The sequence below is a fragment of the Leptonotus elevatus genome, chromosome 11, assembly GCF_054856555.1.
Source record: "Leptonotus elevatus isolate MCC_2025b chromosome 11, RoL_Lele_1.0, whole genome shotgun sequence".
Lineage (NCBI taxonomy): Eukaryota > Metazoa > Chordata > Actinopteri > Syngnathiformes > Syngnathidae > Leptonotus > Leptonotus elevatus.
The window spans coordinates 8593938-8616141 of record NC_141249.1 but is presented as its reverse complement, the minus strand read 5'-3'; the positions used below and the strand labels follow the sequence as shown (position 1 = coordinate 8616141).

The 22204-nt window shown below is 38.2% G+C and overlaps 1 protein-coding gene across 12 annotated transcripts in view; it reads right to left on the bottom strand.

The window, feature by feature from the left end:
• ptprsa (protein tyrosine phosphatase receptor type Sa) overlaps positions 1-22204 on the bottom strand; it is a 230770-nt gene that overhangs the window by 67348 nt on the left and 141218 nt on the right. For 7 of the 12 annotated variants that reach the window (XM_086088834.1, XM_086088833.1, XM_086088839.1 and 4 more), the window contains 3 exons: positions 10164-10274; positions 7528-7539; positions 36-305 (listed from right to left, as the gene is read on the bottom strand). In XM_086088834.1, the coding sequence (XP_085944960.1) occupies positions 36-305; positions 7528-7539; positions 10164-10274 (393 nt within the window). The remainder of the gene's footprint in view (positions 1-35; positions 306-7527; positions 7540-10163; positions 10275-22204) is intronic. The other 5 variants (XM_086088836.1, XM_086088842.1, XM_086088838.1 and 2 more) reach the window with 1 other exon arrangement.

The window sequence follows — 22204 nt, the reverse complement described above, 5'->3', positions numbered from 1 at the left end:
CTGATGTTCCCTTCTCAATTAACGTTATCTCTTACATTTGACAGTGATCTGGGCCACAGCTTCAATGATGCCAAGGCTGCTCATAGCCACACAGGTGTAGTTGGCCGACTCACGGACGCTGCTCAGTTCAAGAACATTCCTACCCACGGGCATCTCATCCTCTGGCGTCAAGTCCTCTGAATTTAACATCCACTTGACGTAAGGCATGGGGGACCCCACCGCCACACATGTTATGTTCACACTCCCACCAGGCATAATTTCTTGACTCGTTGGTGGGATGGAGAAGCGAGGAGGCACCCGCCGGACTGGGAGAAGGCATGAAGAAGGGAGAGAATGACAAAGAGGGCAAAGAGAGTCAAAGAAGAAAGAGAAGTAACAACATAGATCGATGAAAATGGACCCTTCTCGTAGAGATATTTAACAGAAAAAAAGTTTAACATTGTAATGGGAACAAAACACAAAACTAAAAAGACTTCAAATAAGGCTTCAAAATAAGGAGAAGGAACTAAACTAACAGAACTGCTTCAACAACAATATAGATTAACAAGAAAGCAACGATTCATAGCAACAAGGTTCCATTGACCAATATTTGACCCATCACAGCACAATTATAGACACAAAAATCTATTACGAGTTTCTCATCTTTGGAGCTGAACTGCAGTTCATAACCAACTACAGCATAACCTGATCACAGCCTGTCAAAGTGTGAAGAAATAGGCCTCGTGATAGTACTATCAGTAAGGCCAACATGGCAACCTGGTACTTCCTGTCCACTCAGGCACTCTGCCACAGAGGAAGTCAGCCATTAGAGGCTTCTCCCATAGCACAGGAAGTGTAGGGTTACTAGGGTCTGTCGATCTAAATATATTCTAGCGCTGATTATCTCTCGTCACCTACATCTAACTGGAAACCTTAAAGATGAGAAACTTTAATCAGATTTTTGTGGTTTAGGGTAGATCCACTGGACAAAGCCTTATTAAGATCTGACACGGTTCCATTGATAGATGCAGCTATCAGTTTCACAGACAGCATGCATAAATAGATTGAGGTAAATTAAGGATAAATGATAACAAAATCAGATATAAAAATTGAGATAAAATGCATAGAGGAATATAACTGAAGGGTCGCTAGCATGCCCAGACAAAAGACGATTGGAGAGCAAGGAAGAGATACAAGATAGAGAATAAAGCATTAGAACAGAAGTGGATAGAACGGAAGGGAACAGAGGACCAAAGAGTTAAAAGAGGAAGAAAAAAGAGTGGGGAGGTTTGGAGAAGGGGAAGGGAAGGGAGTAACCCACTTCAATAGTATGTAAACTTTTTTCATCAGCTAATGTGACAGGATGTGATGTTGGCACATTGTCACATCACAGTCCCAGTTAACACAAAATAAGAATAGAGTAACAAGGTGTGTGCCTACAAGTACGTAGAAAACAACTAGAGTTGTTGTGGCAAGAGATTCTACCATCACAGTGTTGGAGTCAAGAAACAAAACTGGATCCACAGCGAGTAGAAATCCAGAGAAGGAGGGAGAAAGTTGAGAGAGGGGAAATGTTGATGAAGAAGGGCAGAATAAGAACTAACAAAGAAACAAAGAAAAAACAACCAAAAGTTGTAATAAAGAAACAACAAGGTAATGAAGGATGAGCTCTGATGAATATGATACAAAATGCACTTGTGTAGGTGTATATAGTACACACATATGCTGGTGGCATTTTTGTGTTATTAGAGGTATGCGGAGTGTGTAAGAGTAGAACAATACAAAAGATGTGCATGATAGGCATCCCAATAAACACTTGACAGATAAAGACTCAAAAAGGACACAAAGGAGCTCAGTGTTCATATCAGGCATGGTTTTCGCTGTTTTTAATTAGCTCAAGGTGAGCAAGGAGGGTTGATCTGAGATAATTGCCTTTACTACTGTACACATATTGTTCTATAAAAGGTCCAAGTAAGTACTATTCCTAAAATATTTGAACACATGGGAGGATTATCTTTGCACATGCCAGGTGGCTCAGCAGCTCATTCTGCTTAGCCAAAGTTCATTTTTGGTACATCACTGAATTAATATTTTAAGAGGATCTGAACAGAAAGCTAACTAATTTAGGACTTAAAATAAAATGAAACCTGCAACTACAGTTAATGATGATGTGGTTCTACTACATTTGGCAGTCTTCATAACAGAGGTGAGCATTCCTGTTCATCAGTCCATCACTAACGGATGCCCGTTTTGTTGAAATTGACAAATGACGGACAGTTTGTCAGTACTGACGGAATGCCCACCTCTGTCTGTCAGTCCTGAAATAGTGAGGACAGAAGTGTGGTTAAATTGAAATGAAGGACTGACAATTACGGTTTGGTTCGGCTTGAAAAAATGACAGACCGACGATAACGGAAAGGTGCCCAGGGCGCTGACGAATGACGGACCAGCAAAATTTTGTAAAATGCTGCTTCATACTATTTGATGTCAACATGTTTGTTGGGATGCTAAAAAGTTCATAGGGGGTGAAGGAAATTTGTACAAATGTAAGAGTAAAAAATGATGAACTAAATGAAAAAGCTGAGACAGACAAAGACAAGACAGAAAAGACAGGACAAGAGACAAAGCGGAACAAAACAGACTTGAGCAGCAAGACAGCACACAAATAGAAACTGACAAGCAGATAGACTGGTGGACATACAGACATATTGTACGGTACGCAGAGGGTTAGGGCAGGGTTATCGAAGAAAGGGAGGGAGGAGGAGGGCATAAGTGGGGAGATAGAAAAAAGAGACTGTGATTCCAAACCAAAGCAAAGGACAGACCATGGCTTAAAGAGGGTTTGAAGGTCTCACACACTGGGGCTTCAAAGCAAGAGTCAACTACACGAGGACAGTGGTAAACATAGCACCTAAGCGTGCAAATGCAACTCGGGAACTCTTAGGTTGTGGGTGTTGATTTGGGTATGGGGATGGAGATTAAATGGCCTCTTAAAGCCATTAAAGATTGCTTTTAAAAAATATGGTGTTAGTGATAGCCGATTGGGGCATTTTGATTTATTCCAGATCATCCATAGTACAGACACTTGGATCTGTTTTGCACTGACATGAGCATTTCATCTTTAGGTTTGTTTATTACTCAAAGGATGTTGGCATAATGTCATTTGGAACTGCCTTTTAATAATTGACTTGATTTGTACTTTAATTTAAAAACAAAAAGGTTTATTAAATGAGTTATACGATGGATGATGACATTTTATTCTCTTTTCGGTGTCATACAACTTACTAAATAAAACATTAAGGCATTGTCTGACCTTTAAGGAATACCCTTTTGATGTATACATAATAAAAATGGCTTAAGGTTTAGAGTTTTTTATTTTATTTTACCCTCAGGGTAATAACCTTAGCCATGGAAAATCACTGTAATTGTTATTTAGTCCAAATTGATTTCTTAAAATCATTCAGTTGGGTAAAATGAGCATAACAGAGGTCCACCATATGTTGGCACTTTATGTATATATATATATATCTATATCTATATCTCAGCATTCAAGTTAATCAATAACAATGCCTTGAAAACAAAAGGTGAAAGGGCAGCCCATTCATCACACAGACATGCATGGGTGTGGCAAGAGTGACATACGGGTGTGCCCCCATCCACTTGGGCTAACACCCGAGAACTAGTACAATCCCAAAATGTCACGCCAAGCCCTTCCAAGCATGCCATCACTACCCAAATACAGGACTCTTCCAGACAAACTGACAAATGATGGGTGACAAATTAAAATGAACAAATCCACAACAAGAACTAAGCCCGCACAGTTTCGTAGACAGTGCTACAATGCACCTGTGCTACAATGCACCTGTGCGTAATGGAAATATATATTTTCAGCTAGGTTTTGTGTTTCTATTAATTTGGTCTCCAATTCTAACATCATCATAGGACAAATGGTCAGTTTTCTGCGGACAATGTGTCTGATCGTGCGCTTCTCTCCCAGGGGCTCAGGTCAGTCAAATGGACTGGGAGCTGCTGAGTGAATGAGGCTGTCTCTAAACTATTGCTACATGAATATATTGTAGAACAACAGTGGAGAAATAATAAACATCATCCACCATGATAAAGGCCATGTTCTCACCTGCAAAGTACAGTTTGCCAAGACAAGTATATCAATGGTAAATTACGATTTCTGGACTTGCCTTTCCTGATTCCTTTTAAAGAAATAAAAACTAAAACACAAATACAGCTTTATTTTTCTAAATCACTTGTGTGTTTTAAAATGGAATTCTTGTGTTCTTCCCAATCCATTCCCGTTGTTGGAGGGGTTCATGACTCACTATGACTATATATATATATATTAGGGATGCCAATATTAGTTAGCACATTGAAGCATTAACACAAAGTCCCATTAACACAACATATTTTTTTAATGCCAATTAATTGTATGTGTGTATGAATCACGTTTCATCTGCCACTCGGCCAAGTCAACACTATGTCTTTTAAGAATGGGCCTATGCTTTCCTCGCTAAACTTTAGCGCAAGAATTACAAGCAAAACAAAAACAACAAAAAATATCACATTGGTATAGACAGGCTTCTCATTCACAGAGCCCCAGAGCCCAGCCGGCCCATTTGGAACATGAGAGGAAAATAAAACAAACATATAGCTCTATTTGGATACATTATCTTGTTTCAAGCCCCAATGTGGAGAGAAAGACAAAAAGACTTACAGTGAACGAGGTGAAAAGCAGTCGAGAGAGAACGCCAGAGTACTCCACTAAGTTTAAAAGTGGGTGGTGTTGTGGAGGGATTTGTGCCTCAAAAAATATATAAAACAAAACAAAACGAAAAAACAGAGGTGGACATTATTGGCCATTTTGGTAGGGCAGGTTATGCTGCCCTAAAATGAAGAGGGAAGCCAAAATAATGTGCAGCCTTTAGTGTCACCTTGAAGCTGAGATTACACCCTCTTGCTGCCTGAGGACACAGGCATCATATGGAGATCCTTTTGTTACGCTTTCTGGTTGAAGTCTACAACATTTACATAGAAGCTGCAGGGGTCAGCCTGTGTTAATACCTTGGCTGTGCTCATGCTAAAGAGGGTCTATGGACAGCTCATCCAAATGAAAATTATTACCCAAAGAAATGTGACAGGACTCACTGCAGGGGCATCTGATTATGGGAGATTTGTAGTTTATCGACATTTTGTTATTATTAGAAAGGACAAGCTGCCAGTTGTCATTCAAATATGTCCCCGTGTGGTTATCCTTTCATTGAGTGATGTCATTCAGATTGGGAATGCTTTCATATATTTGTACATGAATAAAACTGATATTAATACAAAGTAGTTTGTTGAGAGTTGGCTACAAACATCAACTAGAAAAGGTAGGCTTTTGATTTAATTTGGCCATTGAGAACATAAGGTGTAATCTAGCTTTCTTTCCCAACGTCACACACAGATACATAGCTAGACATGCAAGCACATTGAGAACCAAGCAAATATCATTGGAGGAGGGCATACATGCACATGCGTACAAAACAGCACAGTCTTTCTGCATCAATGTCATCGGTTTAACTTCAAAGTCATCACTAGTTTTTCATTATCTTCTATTTTTGGAGTGGGATGTTCTCAGGCTTTGCGATGGCAGTAAAAACATACTATTTCCTGCTGTCCTTCAATGGAGACCTAACTGATCATAAACAAATAATAATTGTTTTCAGTCAATTGGTGGAAAGACGTGTTTGAAACTCAGGAATAGCTGCTAGATTAGGGAGGTGTTATAACGAGTGCCAGTCTTTAATTCCCACACTCAGAAGGCTCTGGGCCTGATTTAATGAAGGTTTGCGTGTGTAAAAACAGGTGCAGACTTGATTGCTCATGATTGTGTCTGCTAAATGTGCAATATTACCACAGAGTTCTGGGGAAATATAAGCAAATGGTTGAATTTAGCACAGGTAATATGATCAACAAATTCAGCAAAAAAAAAAAAGCTACATATTGCCAATTGAGCATTTAATTTTGTAGTTTCTTAAGGGTTGGCTTTCCAAAAAAATATGTTTAGTGAAAGAGTTCTGTAACTTTTGGTTTGTTTTCCACTAGCACTTCCAATTCCATTATATAAAATTTCAGTTTGCGCTTGTAGTACTCGCATATTTTCTAAGGAGAATACCATCAGTTGACTACAGTGCAAAACTAAAATATGGCAGTCACCACCACTTTTATACATTTTGCCAACAGCTAGTACATTCTGTGAACACGCAATTCAGCCCCCGCTATTTGGGATCTTAATTGCACTAGATCTACAAGCCCCTTAGTCAAAATGTGATTATTTCTAAAAATATATATTATCACACATTTGGGATATAGAACCAACATAATTATAGACTGCCTAGACTGTCTGAGATTAAAAAGATAAAATGTACTGTATTTAACTTTTAATTTGCTGTGACGATTTTCTGCACACTGAATGAATGTTAAGAAAAAGCAGAATATCGAAAGCATTGAAGATCCTTGCCCAGCTTACATATTCAAGTCTTTTCAGTCATTTCTATAGCTCTGTCAGATAATGATGGTTTTGACATGGTTGCTTGCATGTTACAAGTTTCAAAAAGTCACAGTAACACTAACTCCCATTTTTGCTAAGTGGCACATGTTAATACTATAACTCGTGTCGATGACTGGTTATGGTAATATTATTTATGCCGCAAATGAAAATGAACAAAAACATAATGTGATGATCTCATAATTGCAATCATCAAGATGCCCACTCAGGTCAAATTATTTTTCAGTAAAGGATCCATTTAAACAAGATGACAGAAACGCTGGCTGCATACACACTTTCATTCTGCATTTCCATATGCATTGCAAGAGGCAAGAAGCAGAGCAGCATCATTTGGAGAAGGAAACACAAACCCGTAAAAAATATATAAAAAAAACCAGAACAAAACAGTAAGACAGATTTTTTTTTTTTTTAACGGAAAATGATGTTATGAAATACAACTAAAAAAAAGGAAAACAGACACACCATAATCACAACATAAAACAACACGAGAACCAAGGTTAAGCCAAAACAGATTGTTTGGGGGAAAGACTTTTAGAAAAAACAAGGAAAGGATAAAATGGAACAAAACACACAGAAAGCATAAAAAAAAGACCAATTCGGCCAAAGGGGTTCTGGACAGGCATGCAAGCGCAGTTACATTCTTCCATCGTGCAACATGTTATTTTCACGTGCTGGGTTTCCATGACAACACATGCAAGAAAGCCTTTTGGTGCAGAAGCAATACCAGAGGATGCAAAACGAGAAAAGGCCCCACAATGCAAACATAAAAGTAAATTAACAAAACCCGAACGAGTCAGGTTTTATTTCATCATTTCTTCCTTGGAAATGTAGAAGAAAACTTCTTTAAAATTAATTTAGCAGTTTGGATTGACTGGATTATCATTTATTTAATTTAGAAATGAATTGAGCTATGTAATAGGCAAATCTAACTAGATTTCTTTTTCCTCAATTGTGGGTTCATTAAAGTAAAAAAGAAAAAACACACCAACCTTCTCGAAGCTCTGAGGGATGTAAAGGGGTTGATGCAGAACACAATGACATGAGGAGAAGAGAAAAATAGGGGAAACACAGAGAGAGTAAAAAAAGCCACCTCAAGGTGTTTAGCTGCAGCTACATTTCCCTTTGCTTAACTAAATCCCTTTGCCCTCGTTTCTCCCACACTGTCCCTGCTACTGGTGACACCCATTTTGAAAGAACACGTGCCTGCCCACCCCCTTGAATAAATGTCATATTTAATAAATAAACTAAAACAATCAAGATCATTCATTGTTGCCGATAAGAAAGAAAAAAAGTGGTGAGGCACCACTGGAGTAAAGATCATGCGTATTATAATTTAGTTTCAAAAGCTCCTTCTGACCACAGAGTGCCTCCGCTGATGGCGAATTCTGCTTTTGTTAGAGAAGGAAGTTAAATAAAGACAAAATAAGGAAAAACTAATGAGCGATTGAAAATAAAATAGACACGTTTGAGCTGAAGTTAGAAGCTGCAGTTCAAGACATTTTTTTTTTTTAACGAGGAATCATTATATCTTTCTATTCGGCACATCATTTTGACACTATAATAATTTAAGGATGAGTGTTTTATCCTTAGAAATGTGTCTCTCTACAGCTGCTAATCTCAGGTGCACTTTGTGAACAAAAACATTGTCAACATCACATATCAGAATCGATTGACAAAAGTTAACTGAAAACAGACAAAAGGTGGACACCATTCAAGTGTATTACACATAGGAGCGTGAGAGCACCCAAATAATTATGACCTTTGTGGACTCTAAAGGCATGCTGATGGAGCCAGTGTTCATGTAAACTGCACAAATTATTCATTTAACGCTGCTTTTTGTTGTCTCCCTATCAAGGACTCTTTTAATAAATCCCAAGGCTGTACCAAATGTTCCCATTATTATGTAATAGTTGACTGTAATTTGTTATTAATTGCATTAATTGCATGAGCGACTAGAGGCCGTGGCTCAGGGAGACGGACGTTATGTGTCGTTGTGTCCTTGGGCAAGGCACTTTACACACATTGCCCCCAGTGCTACTCACACTGATGTATGGAAGGTGCGAATGTTTGTGGTGGTCGGAGGGGCCGTAGGCGCACACTGGCAGCCTGCCACCACAGTGTGAATGTGTGAGTGCATGAATAATGTATCAATTCCATTGTAAAGTTTTTTTGAGTGTCTAGAAAAGTGTTATATAAATCTGATGCATCGTTATTATTATTATTATTATTATTATTATTATTATTATATGATGAGTTTTACAGCATCATATTGCCTCTTTTCACCACTTTTTGCTTATTGTGGTGATGCAATAGTAATAGTAAGTACAAATAACAGCCCTGACCCAATTTATAATGTCAGACTAGTGAATTATTTATTGGGAACAAAGTTATTTGGTACACAGCAGAAGGAACAAACTGAGTAGACACCGAGGCATCTTTATTTAATATGTGCCATATAAATAATACATGGTGAAAGTGCATCTGCTTCAATTTATTAAACCTCACTAAACAGGGAGTCATTGTCTTTTTACATTAGTGGTCCAGTGATGGCTTTTGTCCATATTGCATGTGTCCTCTGAGACCGATTCTTTTTCATAGCTTTGCTGACCGAAAGGACTACTAAATGTATGACCATGTAAATATTATATAACATAAGATGAGGCATTTTTGTGGGATTAAGCTCCAGAAAATTATAACATGGGCCAATTCCCATGTCACGTGCGTGACATTCTCACAACAATTTAGTTGTTCTTCCGGGCTTCAAGCTTGAGACCATATAAATTATAGAATATTTATTGTGTCTTAGGTTAGTTTTGTCAGTAGTGTAGCTTTTTCAATTCCCTTTTTAAAGATATTGAGGCAAATCACACATGGCGTCACACACGTGACGCAGCACATTTGCCTCAGTATCTCTGAAAAGGGAAGTGAAAACGCTAAACTACTTACGATATGCTGACAGTGCTAGCCTAAGACACAATAATTATCCTATCATTTATAAGGTCTCAATTATCGCCTCAGTTTGAAGCCCGGATTAACAAAATAATTGTTTTGAAAATGTCACACACATGACGGGAAATGCCCGTTACATAACAGTGGTGCTCACTGTGTTAACTGTCATTCACGTTCGAGATTTTGATTGGTAGCGACTAATCCTTCTTCACTCAATCAAAATCCAGACTTACCGTTGTGCTCCAGTACCTGAAAATAACACAAAACTAAGCAACTTCCACATGTGTTTGAATGCACAATTAAAGTTAAAAAAGTGTCTGTCAACCGGTACAACAAAGACATACGGCCTCTTGTGCTATGCATTTCCGTCCAAGCGAGTTGGGCATGGCATTGGAAGACACAAAATGAAGTGTTACATCATAATACAGAAAAACATCAGTTGGTCAAATGACTGTATATTTCAGAAATGACTGTATATTTCACAATTGGCTTTTAGAGTGCACATTCATTTACACAACGGGCAGGCAATATTATCAGTGCTAAAATATTTATACTAGCTGAATAAAATAGAGCAAGCGCTAGAAGGAAAGCAATTATCATTCGTTAAGATCAACAGTAATGACACTAAAAGTGGATTGTGCGGACTTTTTTGGTCTAACGCTCGTATTCTCCCTACCTCTCACATAAAGGTTAGCAGGGGACGAGTAGCGGACGCCTTCCAAATTAGACGCCACACACTCGTACTTTCCTTGGTCTGTCTCCTCGCTGTTCTCGATCTGCAAGGCACCTGGAAGCAACAATATCCAGAAAAAAACAAGCAGAATGAAAGGAAGAGACAGACAGAAAAAGAGAAAAAGGAAAGAGGGTGGTGATTAGTGTTTTTTTTTTATGGGTAACACTGCATGAAGAAGTCAGAAAATTCTCTAAACGGGGGCAATCATGGAACACTCCAGACTATTTCATTTAGATGTGCTTCTCTCTGCAGTGCTAATGCAGTTCACCATGACAAACCATCATCCCCTCCAGCATTCGCTATACACAGATAAAAAGGAACAAATTTAATAAATAAAACAGGGGGCTGAATCCATCACACCAAATTTGTTGGTAGCAGTTGGACAAAGTAATAATGCAAATCTCGAGAAAGCTATTGACTACAAAGATAAACAGATGATAGTGTTAACTAAAAGGGATTAAAACAAAACATTTTGCATATCCCTCTCGCAAAGGGAGACACTAGAGATATGGGAATTTATTTTCTAACTGTATAATTGTCATAAACTTTACAATTCTACAATTTCAATAATTACAAACATGGCAATTTATATATCTAAAAAAATCATAAAAATATAAACACAATATTATGTTGTGGCAAGGTAGAGTACAGTAGATTCTCATGTAACCCATGGGTGATTTACTCTATGTAAATATAAATAAATTCACAGGCATTCCTACATTTTAGATAGCGTAACATCCGCAGGGGCTTATTCTATAACGAGCCAGCTATATGTTATCTGATTAAAGATTCTATCTTTCCAATGTGCAAGTGAACTCCACCTAACACTTAGGTACAGCATGAAAGAGGGGGCGCGTGGAGGGGGAGGTGAAACAACGGGCGTCACATCATTCTGTATTAGAGCACAGTTGACGGTATGTCCTGATGATATCATTAGTGCTTCTGGCTGGTTCAGCAAACAGATTGCAGCCGAGGCTTCCCTGACAAATGCTGCAACGCAGCTCATTAGTGTTGATCCAAGAAGCATCAGTGTACCAGCCACCACCCAGAATGCTTTGGGATATACTGTACCCGAGATAAGTACAGTCAAAACTACAAAGGCACTAAGACCTCCACCAAGGCCGAGCAATCCTAATATCCACCAAAAGCAATTTCATTTTCATACATCCCCATTGCATGCATGTTTTTCCGATAAATATTAGCTAGTAGTATTATTAAAATGGTTACAGACAACAAGAATGTATTCCACGGGGGCCTTCCAGTTGTTTTTATACTATTTTTCTTTTTTTACAGTGCTTAACAAATGTATTAACCTACTGCCAAAATAGTTTATGCCACCACGAGCCTATAAATTAACAGCAATTTTACATCAAGTTTGCATAATTATTTATACAACAGTATCAAGATGTTTTTCAATGATACAATTTTTTACCTCAGATTTTAAAAAGCACATTAATATTAATCGGTTAAAATTTCATCAAATTTGTTTGATTTGTTTACCTGCCTGGTTAAATGTTTTTATTGGTTCATTTATGAATTCCCAGAAAAGCAGAGTGAGTCAGCTCCAATTTTTGCATAAAGTAAGGCTAAATGAATTTGAAAATATGTATTTGTGACTTTTCTGGCAGATGCTGTGATGTGAATTTGATTGACAATTTCAAATCAAGCTTCAGTGCAATATTCACAATGCGCATTTACAAACATGGTAGGAAATTACAAATTTTCTTATTAATACACACTTCAAGATTGTTTGCATTCCTTTTTTTATTTAAGAATGTCAGATTGCTCTTTGAGAAAAAAATCACAGCAACATATTTGTTTTCTATGAAATTAGATTCTCTTAAATTTGACTATATATGTACTAGAAAGTTCAACACAATTTTAACAATTGCCCAAATAGTGCTGTGCGATATGGCCACAATTTTTCATCACAAAAACGATATATATATCACAATATCCTTAAAATTATATGGCAGTATTGGTTAGTCTTAATCATTTTACGCGAAATTCAACTGTTACATTAAAATGATGTAACAGTTGGATTTAGCATGGGTTGAATGGTCATACCTTGAGAGTGAGGCAAAAGAATGACATGATAGAAAGGTGACTGTTGTGTTACCAGCTTGGATACTAGTGACAGAGCTAACAATAACACCACGTCCAAATAACAAACGATAGAGGTGTATACCTTACGGGTAACGCTTTTATAGCACACTATGATGCGCATCGTTATATGGTACAGCTCTAGGCACATCATATGCCCAACATTTTCGACTTATCCATAACAACCGAACATATGGCAAATGCCCACAACAAAATACGGAGAAATTAAAACACTTGGAATCTTTAATGTCTGCAGCATCAAACCAAAAAACACTCCCAAATGACTGACATGCTGTTTAAGCCCCTAACTCCGCCTCTGTTTCTGATGAAGCCATTTCAAATCATGTTAACGTTACAACATGATGATGAGCTTGGCAGAATGGTAGGGAGACGGCATGTGCTCTACGTGTAAAACAGTTGACACAATAGATCTCGGGTCAGTCAGCAGCACAGCCAAAAAAGAAAGGAAAAATGTGTCATCTGAATCCACAATTTAAATTAGAAAATTATCAATAATTCATCCCTAGTGTAAAAGGTGAATTCAGTATGAAATTCCTCTTTGTTGAGAGCTCAGTGAACGTGAAAGATTCCGCATTAAAGCACTTCATGATGCTGGCTGGCCGCTTTTTCCCAGTGGGTCTAAGAAAACAATTTTTGACTGTCTTTTAAATTACATACTTTTCTACTTTTTATTTCAAGTGTGAAAGTGGTGCTGCTGTTGGAGAAAGAGGCATCAAGAAAGACAAGCAACACAAATGAGTATAGTCTGTCAGTTTGACACTTATTTTACCCTCTCTCTAAAATTCAGCAAGATGTTTGACATATGCATAACAAGCTCAAACAGGGTCTGACATTTTTTTGCATTCACCTCAAACTACTATTACAACGGAAAGACAAAAGCATTCATTTCCTATAAAATAAAACAAGATGTAGCATAAATTAATGTTTTAGAGGCTAGCCAGTGAATGCTAGAGGAGACAGTAAAAGGGAGGGAGAACAGCACAGGGATAACTTTAGTCTATTTCAAGATACTGCATACTCAGAAGGAATAGGTACACACACGATCTGGCTTGTGTTAGCAAGTGATGCAGCCGGATCCTACGTTTTCCCTATGTACAAACTTGACCCAAGAATGTAACTTAAAAACAATGTTGCTGTCTGTTCTCACAAAATGTCAATATTAATGTGAATCATTAAAAAAAAAACATGTTTCACCTGAACAATCTACTTTTGAAAAACACAAGATTATTATTATTATTATTTTAAATGTGTGTGCCAGTGTGACATTTGACCTAAGCTCCTTACTGTGGATCAAATTTGTCAGTGAAGATTTGTTGTGTGGCAAAGCACAACTTTCTTATATTGGCCATCTTGGATCTGTTAATCTCTTAAAATGGCAGTTAAAAAAAAAAATATATTTTTTTTTTCATTCTACCTTCATGGACTTCAAATTCAGAATCATCTTGCTTTTACCATTTTATTTTAGCTGATGTGTTTTGTCCTCCCCAGCATAATTTCAATTTCATAATATACTAGCATTGTGCCAACTCATTTCAAGCAGAACTACAGGGCTGCAATAATTGAAGAAATGTATCCTTCACGGGCACATTAAAACATGCACCATGTTCACAACATGAGCATTCACTGGTAAGAATTACACGGCCATCAAAAGCAGTTTATGGTGCCATTCTATGCTCCTGTAGTGAATCAGGTGTGTCAGAAAAGTCTCAACACTTGGTGTCACAAAAACTCTATTTCAAATCCAAACCACAAACTACGACTTTCCCCTTAGAAGTAATTCCCCTGGAGTCTAACGCACTTTCCAAGCTCTCTCTGCCACGCCTTACTGCACTGCTACAAGGATTCTCCCGGGATCCTCTGCAGCTTCGTCGTCACGGCCATATTGATGTCTTTAAAACGGGTCCCCTTGATAACACTCTTGAGCTTGGGAAAGAAATTGCATGGATACAGATAGGGTGAGTTTGGGAAGTTGCTGCAGCATGGCGATGTCTAAATTGGCCAGGAACTGACAGATGCTCAGGGCGATAGAATCAGGCATACTACCATGGTAAAGCAGCCACAAGTTGTCCTGCCAAAACTCTTGCCTATTCTCACACACTGAACAAAGCAAATTCCACAAGATCTCGGTGTCGATGTGATGGTTGATCATATGGTCCATATTGAAATATATTTTTTGTGCCACCAGTCCTGGAACTTTTAGGACACACCTTTTATGTTAAGCCTCCCCAACCAGCCCATAATAATGGTAATATTTTCAATTTTGCACTCGGTACTTCACAACCTCCAATGTAATGGTTCTCCCATATATCACTGCTATGTGTGACCACTACATTATAAAATTTGAGGTCTTGGCCCGCTGCCGTTTCTCCGACCGCAATCAATGCTATAGCCATAACATTAATGCTTTAACTACTACTGTGATGTATGAAATATGAACAGAGCAATTGCTTCCTTTACTTCTCATGTAGGTCTTATTGAAACTGCACAGACAATTTTGGTGTGGCTCTCTGTAACCTGGTACCTTGAAACTGTACCACCATTAGGAATAAAAACAAATACTAAGGAGACCTACGCCCTCACTCACAGTGGGACCAAAACTTAACGTCCCACATGAGGCACAGATTGATAGTTTGTTGTAATACAAAAAAAGAAAACATTATTTTTTTCTGGCACTCTATCTATAGCTTTTAAGACAGCAGTGATGAGAACCTTATTTAAAGATAGGGTTTGTAATGGGGGGAAAAAAACGCACAAACAACACTTTTGTCATATATGTTGAAAATATTTGTATGAGCTGGTAGTAGATTATTTAAATGATCTTTTGTGAAAAGCATGCCTATCTGGCCCCACCATGAGGCTACTTTCAAGGAGTGAAATGAGACTATGTTCAAATCTTGCTAACAGACTGCAAACTCTACCTTTCAACTATAAACCGGTGTCAAATCTCCCCTTCAAATCATAGCACAATCACATGACAAACATGGCAAATGGCTGTTTATTAGCTATGGACACTCACGCCTCATCAAATAGTATTATTGCTTGACCTCAGAGCTGTCTATGATACCATCCATCATAATATACTGCTAGATCACCTTGAAACCTGGATGGGTATCAAAGCCTTAGCACACAACACTCAGAAAACATTACATGGCTTATTGCCTTCCTATCGTGCTTTCTTGATGGTATCTTATGTTCCATCTTGTTCCTTATGCTTACAATCTGCTCGCCATTAGTGACTGAGAGCAAAAAAAGAAGTAAGCAGGTTTTAGAGCATTATCAATTCAGGGTCCAGTACCCTAGAATACCCTACCTGCAGAAATTAGAGCAGCTAACTCTATACAAATGTTTAAATATTGACATAATACTTATTTCTACACTCTCACATTTAGCTACAGCTCCCTAGTATGCAACTGCAGTACTCTCTCGCCCTGCCTCATTCTACTGTCAAGTCGATTTGGCCTGTCTAACGGACCCTTCTTCAAAATTAAAAATGTGTTAATCACCAGAAACAAATGGCTACAATTCCAGCTTTGTAGAACACCTGGTAAGTTGCACTGCCCATGTTTACCAGCTGTCATGCAGGATCAATTTGATTTAAAATGGCCAATGAGTATTTTTCCATGCAGTGGCAGCAACCCTGCTCAACAGGGATCCTTTATAAAAAGAATCCAATATCAAAGGTTGAGGACCACTCAAGTGGAATGAAGTGAGTGAAATGCAGAATTTATCATTTTTGAGGGCCAAGTCTTGCAAAGCTTGCTGGAAACATACATGTATTTCACTTTCACATATTTCAATTGGTCAAGGAATAGGTTAAGTTTGTTGTTTCTAAATTTGGTTACTGGTAATTGTACAATTCCTCATGTTTTATGTCCTGCGCTTTGTTAGACAAAAACAATGAAAAGATTGAGGCCACAACTAGAAAAGACAGACAAGAGAAGAAAAATCGGAGGGGAAGGATGGGTTGAGGCATGAGTGATTAATTGTGTAAAGTGCCCCAAGTTATGGTTTGCCCACCCTGTCACTATTTTGCAGCAGCTTTGCCAATTGAACCCCCCCTGCCAGACCCACTTGTGTAATTCAATTAGTTTGCTCCAGCAAGCCTTGATTGATTTCTGTAGGCAATCAACAAAATAACTGGCCCAGTCTCACTCCCTAATTCTTGCTCTGAGGCCAGTCAGGCTTGCCAGGGGCATTCTATTCTCTCCGTTTCCTCTCTCCCTTCTCACGCAAACACTACTCACTGCATCGCAACACACATTTGATTGAAAACCAACTGTAATCAAGTGGACAAGCACTTGTACCTTTCAAATACAGCAGTTTTGCTGCAGAGATGAACATATGAAGGTAATATATTATGTAAAATATTGCAAAAATATTTTGAAACGAAGAATTAGAAACAGGCTTGTCCTGTTCAATGTCTTGACATGGGCTAGGAGCTTACCCCAGCTGCTACATTTAGTTCAGAGTCCTCAATGATAAGAGTGGCGTTCTTATCCTGCATAGTTTCACAATTGTGCAGATTGCCAATACGGTTGATGATAAGGTAAATGGTTACCTGGACAAACATCAGAAAAATTAAGGTTTCTGTTCGGAACTTGCTTTAAAATGACACAGCGGAAAAGACACTTGCGTGATCACATGGTAGCAGGACCTGCAGTTCTTTGTATTGAGGGTATTACGGTTGTCACTCAGGTACGCTCTGCCACCACCCTAAGGTCACTACATTGTTGCCAAACTAGAGTGAGGCCAATGTGTGATGCCATTGTTGTCTGTGCCTATCTGGTGGCACTCATAAAATCAGTGATGACACAGGTCGGGAGTGTGACTACTCCAGTTTTCCACCTTCCGCTTAGGTCTTATCCTAGACCAATGTTGCTTTGTTTGAAGTGGAATGTTTTTTTTAAAGACATTTTTCATATTGGTTTATTTCTAAAGACTTATTTATACTACACCTGGGACTGTGTCTAAATACATACATCAGCCCAGCTTGTTTGTCACAGTTTGATGAGTGAGACCTTCGTAAACGCTTACGCTATTGCAGACTTGGCTGGGTTAGGCTTGGTTCAAGTACAAATTTAATGGAACAAAGTGTCAAAATGAACTTCAAGTTGAGTTTCAAGACACAGTTTACTGGCCAATCACAACCTTATGACCACTTGCTACAAGAGCTCTATCCGAAAGTCTCACACACACAAAAAAAAGGTCATAATGTTGTGACCTGTCAATGTATCCATAACCATTCACAAAAGGCACATGACATACCGTTAGTTACTTACCTGATTAACGAAACACAAAAAAATTCGCATTAAACACATTGAATCACAGTAGAAATCTGGTGGACAATAATTTTATGTAAACATTTTCTAATATATTACGCTGTTATTCCATTTTCTGCTTTGATTTCCACCATCTCACATAAGTAAAAATATGAAGTACAAGCTTCGTTTTTAAACAGAAGCCATCACACCCACGGGCATTGCTAGGTTCATCTTTGTAAGAAGCTCTGTGACAGGGGGGAATAAATGCAAATTTCTGTAATGCAACTTGCTTATTAACATTATATGAGTGTCTTTCGGCTCGAGCTAAGACCAGAAGGATGAGAAGGATATCAAAGCAAGAAGATGAGGGGAAAAAGGGGTCACAAAGCTTGCCATTTTACAGTATTCATTAGCTCGGCCTAAGAAGACCTCCTTACCCATTTGCCTCCCTAAACATCATCAGACCAACAACCACCCAAAATAAAAGTTTAACCGTCTCATATTTTTTCATGACAATGTGAAAATGCACACAAGACACAGAGGTGGAGGAACATTGGTGAATGGGCATGTTTAACACAGACATCACACAGAATACAAACATAGATGACACAGCAATATTAATGTTATGTTGTTTTTTTTCTTTACGGGGCACCAACAGAATTATCACCCTATTTAGTCGTTAGGATGGTTTTGTGAGAGATCTGGTTATATATAGTTATGTATGAGGCTAAGGTATTTTAGGTTATATTTATATTGTTTCACTGTGATGCTTAAACGTCTTACCTCGAATCGGGGTACCCTCTGGAGGAGACACAAAAATGAAGACACAACATAGATTTAGTTATAGGTTAGTAGTAGTTATAGTTATATTCGGCTTAGGGAGTGGATCACTAGAACTGGTTTATAACCCTTGTTAGGATTTAGGAAGTGGGGCTTTTTATAGGAATGCAAAAAAAAAAGAATCTCTTCCACTGCTGGTATCACAAATAGATTCCATAGCTGAGGTACTTTTTATTTCTCTCTTGGCTGTATGTTCCATATTAATAGCAAAAACTCAATGTGTCATAGGCAGGACATGGCATTTATTTAGTACTGGCTGCAAACATGGGTGATAAGGCATTGCTAGGGCAAGACCTCACGCCAGCATATTCTGCTCCAGTGTCATAAGCCGTTTCCCGGCCGAATGACCTTGAGTAGGAGGTCAGTAAAGCAGTTATTGGTCTCCATCCTATCCTGGGTATCTACATTACAAACCTGCTCAAGGGGTAATGAAGTCTGCACAGATCTAGTTCAGACTGTACCTTCTGGCAACCACATGCTAAGTCAAACACCTTGAAGTTTTTTTTATTTTTTATTCCACAAATCGTAAACTTCCGTAAGTGTTATAGATAGACACTTCATCTCCAGCTTCACCACTCCTGCTTGGTGATGTTGTCTCTTGGCTATTTCCATTGTTTCATTTCTCTTAAATTGCATGCTTGCCTATTCTTTGTTTATTGTAAGTCCATTGTGTTACAAGCTTGACTGCAGGCCAAATATCCCATTAGGGACAATAAAATACCCAGCTTATCTATTCACTCACTGGTGGGCTTTTTAAAATGTAGCTGTGAGTTGTTGCTTGGATGTAAAATGCATCCCTTGCAGGCAGAGCCATGAATTGTTGGGGACAGAGATTAACTCAAACCCCCTCGCTCTGGCATGCACTGCATTAAACTGTTCTTCTGCCCATAGCTAAATTGTTGTCAAACTGGTTTTTAACATATTTTTTGCTATAACTATTTTTTCCATCTTTTGCCCCTTAAATGTATCTCTTGTTGTGCCTTTTTCAGAGTTCCACTCCCTTTCAAGAAGAAAGAACAAGGGGTGGACTCTTCACTACATTTGGGTTGTATGTGATACCAGCAGATAGGTGGCAAGAATAAGTCTAAGGTCTGCCTGGTTTGTGATGTGTTTATATGTATATATACAGTATATACTGTAAACAGCGTTCCCCCGTCATATCACGTTTTGTCATTAGCACAGATTTCGAAGTGATCGTTTTCATTGCTTTTTACAGTTTACATCAAAGTAGAGTTGGACAAATTCAGTGTATTACCACATTGTGCCACAACATGCCTGACAGCACTAATGGTAGAGAAGAAGACACCTTTAACACTATATAGCATGTTTTACCAATTTTAATGTGTTGTTCTCACAGAGCAGAGAGAGCAGCGAGTATTGTATGCTTTGTATGTGTTGCTGTTCCGTGTATGTTAAGGTAGCAGATATTTGAAAGTTTACAATTACTATAGCATCAATGCATCAATGTTAATTATCATTAGCTCTTCTATGTTGTTTCAAATTGCACAGTAGGTTAGTCTCGTCTAGTCTAGTATAGTATAGTATGTAGTGGATTTTTGCTAGACACAATTATAAGGTTTGGCCGAGCATTTTGGAGTTCAAATATCCAATGTTTAATTATCTTTTCTTGTCAGTTTTACAGAAGACATCAACTATGAGACAAAGAGCTTGAATTTAGCACACTTTAACCTATTATTTGGTGAACTGAACTGAGGTGTGTTTTAATAATTTTACTGTATGTATTTGAAGAGGTTTAAATTTGTTTAAAGCATGTAGGGGGGAAACATGGGGAAATAAAGTTTTCATAAGGTGTCTATAATCGTGAATTTTTATCTATTGCAGTTGGGTCTGAAACCAGTGTTGGGGAATCAAGGTCCAGAAAGTAAAAACCCTGCCACAGATTGGCTTTAGCAAAACACTCTAAAAAGAGAATTGTTGAACCTTGTTGACCAACTTAAAAAAAAATGCTTCAAATGGTAACACACAATTGAATTAAGTTAATTCAAAGTGAATATATTAAGTTTAATGTTAATCCAAAGTGAATATATTAAATTTAATGTTCATTAAACTAAATATATTCACTTTGGATTAACTTAATTCAATCATGTGTTACCATTTGAAGCGATTTTTTTTAAAAGTTGGTCTACAATTCTCTTTTTAAACTTAAGTTGGTTCAGCAATTCTCTTTTTAGAGTGCAGCTGCTTCTACTCAATTGGCAGTTAAACCATCTCGTCTCCACCTTTTGAGTAGACACACTTGTGGCTTAAGTCAATCTGTGGTAGGGTTTTTACTTTCAGGACCTGGATTCCCCAACCCTGTGTGGAATACACCCCTTGCGATCAACAGGGGCTCACTGCTCATACACATGTATATGTACTGTATATATACACAGACACATACAAAAGTCATTGGAACAAACAGGCAAAACGGTGTTAAAAATGTGTCATTATGAAAATGATTTTGACGACCAGTTTAGAAGCCACATAAGGTTAATCACAAGACAGAGGACATTAGGGCCCCAAGGAGGTTACATTGTTACGGTGTTAGCATTTTATTAGAGGCTGCAGGAAGCGGTTGACTTATTTTACTTCAGCGGATATGAATTTTTAGTCGGGAAGTTAAGGATGTTACTAGTTAAAGGTTGGGTGAGGTGAAGGGTACTGTTAGGAAAAGGTTAGGGTAAGGTTATGGTTAATAAAGCAGGTTTGTAGAAGGGATGACAATCGCACATGGGCCTACTTAAAAGTTGGGACAAATCAGAATGGAGATAGGAGGAAAAAACAAGTTCAATAAATAGAAGTTAAAGGTACTTTGGTTTCAAAGCAACGATGATATGCTATGGTCAATGGCATATTTTCTGACTTTTTTTATTTTAATTAGCATATTGAGATTAAAAAAAAAAAGATCAGACAGCTGGACCTACAATAACAAATCCACCTGTATTATGCCATGTAACTTAATGGCCATAAACCTTCCCCTTTCTAAGCTTCGGTCAGTGAGGGGTTGATCAGCTTACATTAACAATGACCTAAATACACCTCAACAAGCAACTGACTATCAGCTGTGGCATTATTTACTCCACTGATCACTCCAGATGTTTGCTCAACAGCCCTCTAAATGTATTAGAAATATAATTCAATGGTTTAGTCCAGGTGACATCTGTACGGAAATGGTGTTCTCTGCATACGAGAAAGGCGGCTTGTTTGATTTGTCAAACTCGAATTGACTGTTCATAGGGTATCTGGCTGACCAGCTCATCCCCTTAGATGTTCTGGGAAAGTAAAAGAGCAGCAAATATTAATTATCATTCAGAGATTAAACATCTGGGACAGAGAGCTTCAATTCAAAGAATACAAACTAATTTGGGGCTTCCCCTACCTTTGGGGCATTTAAACTGATAAGGCCAGAGAAAGCATGATGTTTGCAGCCAAAGCACACTGCAAGAAATGTCAATCCCCCTCCCTAACCCTGAAGGAAACTCCTTGGGGGAACCACACAAAAATATCACTGGCCTGGCAGTGCTGTGTGGCCTGGAACATAGACACTTTTTTTTTTTATGGGAAAGGGATCTAGTGGGCTTTGTTTTTAAATTGAATTTGTCAGTCAATTTGTTAGTAGGCTCGTGCTGTAGCTGAGGCATTCCACAACCAAATAGTGATGGTGTAATTCATTTACAGCACCGACCTCCATTATTGTCTCCAAGCATATACCCACCCTCCTCACTTGTCTTTCCCTGAATACTTTATTTTTACCATGAC